At 46.1% G+C, this 10,760-nt stretch overlaps 1 protein-coding gene across 1 annotated transcript; it reads left to right on the forward strand.

Moving 5' to 3' along the window:
* Positions 1-2,308: 2,308 nt before the first annotated feature.
* Positions 2,309-9,152, forward strand: LOC117646920 (proline-rich protein 2-like). Its single transcript, XM_034388286.1, has 8 exons — positions 2,309-2,421; positions 2,883-2,954; positions 3,135-3,309; positions 3,892-3,993; positions 5,448-5,675; positions 6,045-6,103; positions 8,490-8,906; positions 8,990-9,152. The coding sequence occupies exons 1-7, from the start codon at positions 2,395-2,397 to the stop codon at positions 8,616-8,618; spliced, it is 792 nt and encodes a 263-aa protein (XP_034244177.1). The 5' UTR covers positions 2,309-2,394; the 3' UTR covers positions 8,619-8,906; positions 8,990-9,152.
* The last annotated feature ends 1,608 nt before the right edge of the window (positions 9,153-10,760 follow it).

Here is a 10,760-nt window from a genome sequence, read left to right on the forward strand (position 1 = left end):
GCCCTCCCTTAGGAGCTGTAGGCCCCAATAAACAACTCTGCACTCAAATTTTAGCTACGCAAAATACACATTTTTGAGCTTTATAGCTCAGGGTGATGAGCTATACGCTCCATCATCTGGTACCATAATCTATAGGTAAGCCAATGAAACCTGGCTGGTTCCTTTCTCATTACACATGCCAAGTGGCCAAGGAATGCGACATTCAAAGTTGACAAAAGTTTCAAATCGCTATAGAATCTGAACGGTTTGGAGTTGCTAAAAAAAATTGCAGAGCCACTCAGGGGGTCATCCTGAGTGGATTGACACCTATTTTGGCCAATTCCATCAGGGCAGGTTGCGGGAGGGGGGCGGGGTAGGGCGAGGGGTAGGGCGAGGGATAGCACGGGTACAGCTAGACATCCCAAGAGAGACGGTAAGACTGCGCGCCAGAGTGGCTGCCTACCTCCACGGGGCGTCAGCCGATTCGCGCGCACAGGTTCAGTAAAATTGAGAATTCTTGTGTTTAGAGGCCGAAACCCAACTTTTTCTATACACAAATCGAAAGCTTATGAAATTTCTAGTAAGCGAGTACACATTTGACAAGTTAAAATGCTGCCGTTTACTTATTTTCTTAATTGGAAAAACTTGTAGTGCAAATTTTCAGTTTTAGAGGCATTTTTGCGAAGTTTGGCATCCACTTACCCGATCGGGCTCATATTGGTACCGTTAGATTCGTCTTAAAATTCCCTTTCGAATGGTATAAGCGGCATGCGTATAGCTCATCACCCTGAGCTATAAAGCTCAAAAGTGTGTGTGGGTGATTCCGTGCGTAGGGGGTCATTTCAGGTCACCGGGGCCTTGCGCCTGAACTGAGGTTGATTTGGTAGCTTGGGCAATTCAAATTTGTTTTACTAAACGAAGACCATGTCCTCATGTGGATAAGTCGATCTAACTTTTGTTTATCTGGGTTTCGTAAGCTGCTAAAGTGTCGTTTTGTAAGGTCCGTCATGGTCACCAACACCTATAAGACAACATTGCCATGCTGTAGTATATGACTCAGCCACTTCAAAAGAAAACTGGCTATTTCACTCTCTCCCCTGACTTATTCTTCACAAAATTACGGAGGGTGACCTTTGTATCATCAATTGTTGAACCCGAAACAGCCTTTGGGAAAATGTCCACCGTGTGACCATGTGACCTATGCTGTTTTTACAAATGACGGTCTACTGGGGTTCCTTCTCATTTTAGAAACTCGCGACCGCTTGGGATCGAAAGAACATTAAAAACACTTCCAGAAGCCCGTGCCCACGGGACCTGGGGCGGTCAAACGACGCTTCCAGGCCGTCAGAAGAGTTCAAAACGGTAAGGGTGTAAAAATTGATGTAAATTCCGTTTCGGGCCGTAGCTCCTCCATCTGAGGGAGGAAGTTCCCACAACCTTCGCTGAAAAATGCTATTTTGGATGCTGAAAATGACACCGTCAACAGTTTTTACCTATCTTGTAACCCAGCGGTTCAGGAGACTAAAAACTTCGCTTTGTAAATTCCGTAATCTGTAAATTCCGTCATTATTTCTGTAAATTCCGCCGTATTTCATAGGGAGTGAAAATAAAAGTCAACTTGTAGCGCTGCCACGCTCAGAGGGGTACTGTGGGGTACTATGTATGCCATCTACACCAAATTTAGCCCCTAAAGTTGAACTTTAAAAAAGAACATTTGGTACATCCAAAATGACCCCCTACGCACGGAATCACCCGTATGTCGCGTAGCTAAAATTTGAGTGCAGAGTTGTTTATTGGGGCCTACAGCTCCTAAGGGAGGGCCACACCCACTATTTTTGAATACAGATATGGAAAGCCCATAAACTGAACTACAATTTAGCTTGGTCGGAAGTGCAGATTTGGATTTTCTATTAGGGTACGCAGGCTCGTGAAATATGGCTTTATTTGTATGTTTTTCGCAATTTACTCCACTGGTAATCACGCTAGACCAAATCTGAGGGCAGATTCGGATTCCTCATCGCATTTTACGTCAGAATAGCTTTACCGCATAAAAATAGGACAAAACATAGCCTTGTTGAGCCAATTTGAAGAAATTACAAGATTTTTAAGAGTTAAAAATTAAAATGCCGATTCTGACGAAACCACTTGACATATCGACCTAAAAATTTGTGGGCATGTTCCTGACCATTAGGGCTACCTTCGTGCCAAATTTGGTCGAAATCGTCAAAGGTCACCCACGTCCGTGTAAATCTTAAATGGAATGACCCTTCATCAACCGTGATAGTTTTCCCCCGTTCGGCAACCGTGTACGGAACTGAACGCGTTTTGAGCCTACATTTCTCGAGGAAACGCACTTATTCCTACTAAACATTATTTTCTTATTTTCCAGGAAACGACGACACGCGTGTCATTGATATGGACATAAGTGACGATGAGACCACGGTATGACGGTGATTTCATTATGTTTGTTATCTGACGTAAAGATTCCATAAGAACTTACACTGCAAGCTTGAGTCGAAAGGGGCAGAAAAAAAATAATTATGGCGTTCGAATTTTCCACAGTTTGTGTACATTGGTAAAAGTTAGGCGTCGTTTTACGCCTTTCTTGAAGCGTACAAGAGCTCATGCGTTCCTTTCCTCCTATCAAAATGCATCTAAATGCACGGGGGAAATCATCTTGAAGCGTAGTTGTACCTACTTCAAGAAGGGCGTTAAGTCTTGAAGTGTAGTTCTGCGCTTGAATGAAGCGTAGAACTACGCATTAGTTTTACCAGTGTAGCCACAATTTGGATGGTGCCTCGATAAATAAAGTTGCAACTAATTGTTGGTACTCTTAGCGATTAGCTAACGATGCTATTGGCACTGCCCACGCATAAGACTATTTCATTCACGGCTTGTTCCAGGTTGAAGCAGGCTATGTGGACATCGACCATTCTCTAGTGCCAATGGATGTGGAAGAGAGTGACGACGAGGAGGTAAGCTTCGATCTTGTAATCGTAAGAGGGCGATGACCGGCCGGAGGAAAGGAGTGGGGGGGGGGGGAATTAACGCAACGCAACACCACAAAATTGGTCGGGAACGCATTGTTCTGGTTATATTAAAGATTCTAGTTGCAGGATCCCGTGTGAGTGTTTCTTGGCATTTGAACATTTTAGGCTGGACCATCGGCTGCTGAAATCCATAACCCACAGCCACGACAGTGGTGGGATCGGCCGCGGGTTCTGGATGAAGACAGCGAGGAGGAGTCGGTGGAACTGCCCGAGGAGCAGCTTCAGCCCGTGGAGGAGCCTGAGGAGGAGCCACTGACAGGCCCTCAAGACATGGCCCAAGGTGGGTAATAGTCTGGGAGCGGATATATAGTAATTTGGTGTGTTCTCCTGGACACAGTCGTTACACGGTAAAGACGGTACTTGGTTTTCCTAGGAAGCCTGAGACATAGGCGATTTCCAGGGAGTTCCTGGGAAAATCAGGAACCGTTTTTACTGTGTATCCAGAGTGTACACAAGCTAGGGTAGATGGGGTAGATGGCCGTTCCAGAAATGGGTCGTCGCTTTTTTAAAAATGTGGACATTAAATTTCCAAAAATAAAATGTACGTTCTATGACGAAATACCGGTGTTATACACTGTGAGAAAAAAGTATGGAAAAAGTACGGAACACGTCTGGTCAATAATTTGCCTGGACCGCCCGTACTTGCCAACTACGGAACGTTCCGTACTTTTTTACCGTACCCATTTACATGGGTTCATATGGAGCAAGTGCGGAACGTTCCGTACTTTTCTCCGTACCTCCGCACTATATTTTTCTGTACCATTTCCGTACAACCGCACTTGCCTTATCGGGAATTTTTTCATGTTCCGTAAAATATTGACTTTCCCAGGTGTATCGATTTGCATGGTGACTCTTGTTACAGGAGAGAACTTGGTGCCAGCCCCTCCGCGCCCAGGCGATCAGCGGCCACGACCTCCCCGCTCTCCACCGCCACCCGCACCTTCACCGCCACCACGGCCAAGAGGTACGCTGACGCCGTAGTATGGTTACAGAAAAAAATGAGTCCGCGTATTTAGCCAGTGCCAGAGTGGTGAGCCATTTCTAACGTACCGCGAAACGGGGTAACTTCGGACACTTTTGATAGGTTTTTTTGAAATTGTGAAAGTTGTGGTGATGTCATGGACTTGAGGGTTAAAATTTATCATCTACCCACCTTTAGCTTCGTTTTGGCGCTTATTTCAATTATCTGCACCTCACCGTTTTTACAGTGGAGGGTCCGAAGCAGTGTCCGAAATTACCCCGTGTTTTGGGGTAATTTCGGACACCCCTGGAAAAAACGACTTTTCGTTCTGATTTTGGTCCCAAAATCGATCACTGTCTCTTTCTAAAGTGCCAATATGATTATACGAGAAATTCGTAAGGGTTGAGATGTAAAGGTAAGGTAGGGGTGGTCATACATAATTTGAAGTCATGTTTTTGCATTCATATGTAGTTTGATTTCAGGAATAGTGAGTGGAACTAGTAGAGCCATTTAGAACGCTTCTATTTTTAAATTTTTGACCGATTAGCTTTCATAGGCAACTCGGGCCTTACTTTTTACGCGAAAAGTGAATCTTAAATTTTCCCTCTACAAGATTACATACGATCACATACATGCATATGAAAGGCAAGTAGTCGTGTCGTATGTACGGTTAGGAAGATACAGGGGCTCAGTGGAAAGCTTTGCATTTCAATTGTAGTGAACCGGCGAGCTATGCAGCCATTCGCCAAGGGCAACTCTCATGTCACATGAAAGAAAATTAATCGCAAAACAGTCGTTGACACTAAGGTAGGACATGCACATAAAACTAAGTATGAAAGATGTAGCTTTGCCCCATTGTTATGAAATTCGAAGTTTAGAAAAGCAACCGCTGTAACAATTGGGGATTATCGTTGTTATTGGATTCTCTTTAACTTTCAGAAGAGCTCTTCAGCTTCCACCACTCAAACCTTGCAAAATTGAAAGTGTTCAGGACATACCCCCTCTCCCTGGCGTGACGTTTGTATGTCCGAAATTACCCCGTAAAGTAACATTTTTTCAGTTTTGACCCCATAGAAACCATATATTTGACCCAGGTGATTGAAAATTTGACACAGTATGCTCTTAACATGATCGAACCGACAAACAATCACCTCATGAACCGGCCATGGACAGTTTCGGCTTGCCAGTCAAAGTTTTTACGCATAAAGCAAATTTAGGTAAAAGTGGTTGAATACAAAAACCACTCTTTCTCCTGAAGTTTGCCCCTGATTTGGCCTCCGGGTGATTGATCATATGGTTTTAAGTGTGGCCGATGCGATGCGCGCAACGGGACAAGCCTCCAAGTTGGCCGTTAGATGGGAGCATCATTGCAATGCTTCCGGGCAGAGTTGTCCGAAATTACACCGAGTGTCCGAAATTACCCCGTTTCACGGTACAATGAACGGGACATTTTCCAGGTGGAGCGGCGGGACGACGTCGAGGGCGGCGCCCTGGAGGCCAGAACCGACACGCCCCAGTTGAGGTCGAGGTGGTCCGTCGCCAAGGCCCCGGCAGGCCCCCGACCCATGGCCGCTACACGAGAGCCGCAAGACTCGCCAGAGCAGCCAGAGGAAGGGGGCAAGCCCCACGCCCACAGGCGGCCGAAATGCCGGGGCGCCAGGAGCCTCCAAACCCGGCCAACAACGGTAGGTTCTGAGCCGCGATGGCTCTTACTGTGGGTTTCGTCGCTACAAATGTTCTTTGCTTCTTATTAGCTAAGTAGGGGGTGCTACAAAACTAGAACCTATTCTCGGAAATGTTACTTGGGATTTGGATTTGTGTTATTCAAAACATGCCTAAATGACAGAACTCCAGCGTAACAACCATGTAAACTTTGTACATTTTCAAGCTTGCGCGCTTTATTTAAATCAAACCGAGTTTTATAAAAAAAATTGGGCCCGCTTATGATTTAAAGCAAGATTCTAATTAGCTTTCAGATTTTAAGAAAAATACAACTTTTTCAGTGAAGCCCGTATTATATAATTGGGTATAAACACCTTTGTTGTCTTGTGCAGGTGACCCAGATGGTTCCTCGGACGAGTCGTTGCCCGACACGTCGCCGGCGACAATGACAGTAAGTTTATCAGAAAAGGAATGATTTAGTGTAAGTCTCGAGACCACGGCTTGGTTGACGTTGGTCCGAACACACTAAATTACTATGTACTTTTTTTGTGCACAAGCTTCGGACAAAATTGAGCATGCGTTTTGAAATGCACGAAAGTGTGCGCTGTTGCGCTCAAAATTCGTGCAAAACTAAACGTGACCTGAATTTTGTGCAAAGCCTACACTGCAAATCTGTCTACTAAGTACACACTTACAAATGCATACTTACAAATGCATGCATGCATTTGTAAGTGTGTACTTAGTAGACAGATTTGCAGTGTACACTGTAAAAAATAAGTTCGTAAATTTACAAACAAGTTATGGGTAATTTCGTTGCACAAATTATTTGTTAATTCACAACGTTTTTTTGTTTCTTGACGATTTATGAATTATTCTTCACGCATAAGTTTGTAAAATCACAAACTTTTTACACGCTCCAAATTACGTGGACCGCTTTTGTTCTACCTTGTCACGCTGATTAAATGGAGATTAACTTATTTCTGCGTTTTTGTTTTGTTTTATGAAACATCTTGTAAAATGATGAAGGCATCACCATATCTCGTAATTTTACAAGCGATTTGTGCAACGGAATTACCCAACTATTTGTTGTAATTTTAGGAAACTTTTCATATTCTTGTGACCTTGCTGTAGTATTATAGTCATGTTTGAGATGTATTTCGTTCGTACCATTTCATAAGGCAGTGTTCACAAACAAATTTCATAAAATTAAGAAGATTTCTGTGATGAATAATTCATAAAACGGCCTCTACAAATAAATTTCATAAAATAACGAAATGTTATTGTTACTTTACAGGCAATTTGTAAATTTTTTTTTCGTAAATTAACAATAATTTTTTACAGTGTAGGCTTTGCACAAAATTCAGGTCACGTTTAGTTTTGCACGAATTTTGAGCGCATGCTTGCAAGTACACACTTACAAACGCATGCTTGCCCAAGTGCACACTTACAAATGCATGCTTGCAAGTACACACTTGGACGCATGGAGTTATACGGCGTCAAGTATGCGTTTGTGTGTACTTGGGCAAGCATGCGTTTGTAAGTGTGTACTTGCAAGCATGCATTTGTAGGTGTGTACTTAGTAGACAGTTAGATTTGTAGTGTATGCCCAAAAAATCCCCTGACAAAAAGATTTTGCGCCCGTTCCGGGCACAGCCTGAGCAAATCTGGGCACAGCACGGGCGTGTGCGGTCTCAGCACGGGCATAGGGTGGGCACAGCGCGGGCGCATCATCCGAGGGCCGGGCGAAGGCTGGAGCCCGCATGCGGGCAAATGCGAGCAAGTACGGGCAGAAGCGGGCTGCATCCTAAACGCCTTTAGGTTTGTGCCGAGCCCTCGGCTCGTCTATCACCCTGTAGATTAGGCAACCCAAACTACCTCCATGCTCACCCGGCACGAGATGGTACATAGCTTCCAGGCGTGCAGCACTGCCGCAGGCTTCGATTACTCGTGTGCTGCTTTTCCGAGATCGCCCACGAATGGGCCTCGGGCACAAACCGGATGCAGCCGCATCTGCCTGTATGTGTCCGTGCCTGCCCGCATCTGCCCGCATGCGGGCAAGAGCCTCGACCCCGCTTAGATGATGCGCCCCTACCTGCCCGTGCTGTGCCCACCCTATGTGCTGAGCCGAGCCCTCACACGCCCGTGCTGTGCCCAGTTTTGCTCAGGCTGTGCCCGTAACGGGCGCGAAATCTTTTTGTCTGGGGAAGTACAAAGTGAAGGAATAAGGAGCACGCGATTTAACGTGTGTGCCAACAGTGGCTACCTTTGGAAACAGGTGACTAATGCTACACTGTAAAAAAATTTCTCGTAAAATAACGAAAATTTTTTGGGTAATTTTCTTTTACGAACTGTTCGTAATTTTACAAAAATGTCGTTTATATACGACACATGTCGTATATTTTCGAAATGTTTTCGGCCCATTATCAAGATTTTCAGCTTCAACAAGCGTACTGTAAAAAATCTTCCAAAAAAATATTTTTTTTCATCGTAACAACAACTGTTTCAGTTCAAAAAGTTTACGAAATGTTTTCATATATAAACAACAACTTCGCAAAAGAAAATTACCCAAAAAATTTTCGTTGTTTTTGGACAATATTTCGTAAAGCCTCACTGAACTTAACATTTCGTAGTGATATTGTCTGTAAATTCGCCAATTTGGGAAGATTTCCCTCTCTTTACGAAGTGCTTTTGTAGGATTACGATACATTTTGTAATGATTTTGTATAATTGCGATACATTTTGTAAATTGACAAAACAATAACCTTTTTTATGAAACATATCGTGTAGTAATATTTCGTAAATTCACGATATTTTTTTACAGTGTATACTCTCCTAAGTTGCAGCCCGTCGTGCTCTGGTCGCGGCGCAGGACCAGGAGTTCGCTGCTCTGCAAGTTGCCGACCGTTTACGGGCAGTCGCTCAGCGTGAGGAAGCAGAAGCGACAGCCCGTCGGCAAGAGGACCTGACAGTCCTCCGCCGCTTCCAGGCCGACGAGCTCCAGCAGATTCCCCCGGAGGAGTTTGGAGACATCCGGCTGCGCTTTGTACTGCCGGACGGGGCGAGGCTCGAGCGTCAGTTTTCCTCGGCGAGTGACGTTTCCATCCTCCACCGATTTGTTCTGGGCAGCCCGGAAGCGCCAAATTTCTTCACCCTTCTACAGCGGCACAACCGCCAAGTTCTACCGGCGAGAGGGTGCACCATCGCGGAGGCTGTTGGCGGTGTGCCGACCATAATTCAGGTCGAACTTCGCGAAGGTAAGCGCCCGAACCGCGTTTGGAACACACTGTGCACCGAGAACTATTTCCCGGTCTAATTGATGCTGTTGCGTGATCCACAGAGGAGTCAACGGAGTGCGGCATTTGCTTGGCCGAATGGACCGATGCTGTTTTCCACGGGCAGCTACTGCCGTGCCTGCACCGATTTTGCCACCGGTGCATTTTGCGCTGGCTCGCAGGCACGAGGGCCTACTGCCCTACCTGCCGTACTCCAGTCGACCGGGTCCAACGAACAACTTGTAGGTAAGCAAGTCCCAGTGCATAACTATGATGCTTGCCCATGCGACATGCGATATCTGACTAACACCGTTTTTTGTTTTTTTGGCCCGCCCTTCTATTCAAAAAATAGGGGGAGGGCCTATGCATTTGCCTTTGTGTCTGTGTGTTGTTGTTGTTGTTGTTGTTGTTGTTGTTGTTGTTGTTGGCGTCTGTGTACAAGGAAGGAGTTGAGCTAGAGTAACCAGATTTGGAGGGTACTTCAGGAGTACCGTCCAAACAAATAATCCGGTGGTGCAAATCCCGTCCGGGTCGCACAAGGGCTGCTGCAGGTGCATCATGGTTTACATGAGCGGGAGGGGGATTTCCGCCATTATTGGTGCTAGCAGGGCACATAGGGGTATTTTTGGAATCGGGGCGACGAGACAAGATGAATGGACCTGGTCCCGACCCCATCGGCCGCTTTTACAAGTTGGCCAGATCAGGATCTTCAAACAAGCTAGGGCCCGCCCTTCCGTCGAACCGAATTGCCAGCTCCGCTTCACTGCGCCGGCAACTCGGTTCGACAGGGGGCCGGCCCAGCTTGGCCTGCCGGCGGCCTTTTCTCGGGCCTTCGGCCCTCGCATCAGACCCAACTTGGCCAGTCGAAGGCCCGGGCCTTCGGCCCGCTCGCATAACACACCACGTGAGCGGGTAAAGCAAAGTTATCGATGTACCATCGTGACTTAGGCCCGCCCTTCTATTCACAATATGCATAGTCCTTACACTTTTTACTCCAACTGTCCATAGAATATGCCCATTTCGTTTGTCTCTTCGCCCTCATTCCGAAAATACCCATATTTGCCATGCTACTGCAACTCCTTGCAATAGAGGCACAGCAGGAGCGCAAAACGAGTCCGTCGCACTTTTTCCCATAACTCATGAAGGCGGGCTCCTGGACCCCCCTTCCGACCCCTCGTTGAAGAGGTCTTGCCAAGACCTATCGAAAACTTAAGTAAAAATTTTCAGTCGGTCGACCCCCTTTTTTCAAGATCCTGATGTGACTAATAGACGAAGTCGGGCTCCTGGACCCCCTTTCCGACCCCTCGTTGAAAAGGTCTTGCTGAGACCAATCGAAATCTGCAATATTTTTTTTTAGTCGGTCGACCCCCTTTTTTGAAGATCCTGATCTGGCCAACTTGTAAAAGCGGCCGATGGGGTCGGGACCAGGTCCATTCATCTTGTCTCGTCGCCCCGATTCCAAAAATACCCCTATGTGCCCTGCTAGCACCAATAATGGCGGAAATCCCCCTCCCGCTCATGTAAACCATGATGCACCTGCAGCAGCCCTTGTGCGACCCGGACGGGATTTGCACCACCGGATTATTTGTTTGGACGGTACTCCTGAAGTACCCTCCAAATCTGGTTACTCTAGCTCAACTCCTTCCTTGTACACAGACGCCAACAACAACAACAACAACAACAACAACAACAACACACAGACACAAAGGCAAATGCATAGGCCCTCCCCCTATTTTTTGAATAGAAGGGCGGGCCAAAAAGGGGGTCGACCGACTAAAAAAAATTATTGCAGATTTCGATTGGTCTCAGCAAGACCTTTTCAACGAGGGGTCGGAA

The sequence above is a fragment of the Thrips palmi genome, unplaced genomic scaffold (assembly GCF_012932325.1).
Source record: "Thrips palmi isolate BJ-2018 unplaced genomic scaffold, TpBJ-2018v1 HiC_scaffold_2, whole genome shotgun sequence".
Lineage (NCBI taxonomy): Eukaryota > Metazoa > Arthropoda > Insecta > Thysanoptera > Thripidae > Thrips > Thrips palmi.

Excerpts from the sequence above, each read along its gene's own strand:
- LOC117646920 (XM_034388286.1), top strand. The coding sequence starts at position 2,395 with ATGGACATAAGTGACGATGAGACCACG. Across the intron at positions 2,955-3,134 it reads AAGAGAGTGACGACGAGGAG|GCTGGACCATCGGCTGCTGA; the intron begins GTAAGCTTCGAT and ends TGAACATTTTAG. Across the intron at positions 6,104-8,489 it reads CGTCGCCGGCGACAATGACA|TTGCAGCCCGTCGTGCTCTG; the intron begins GTAAGTTTATCA and ends TACTCTCCTAAG.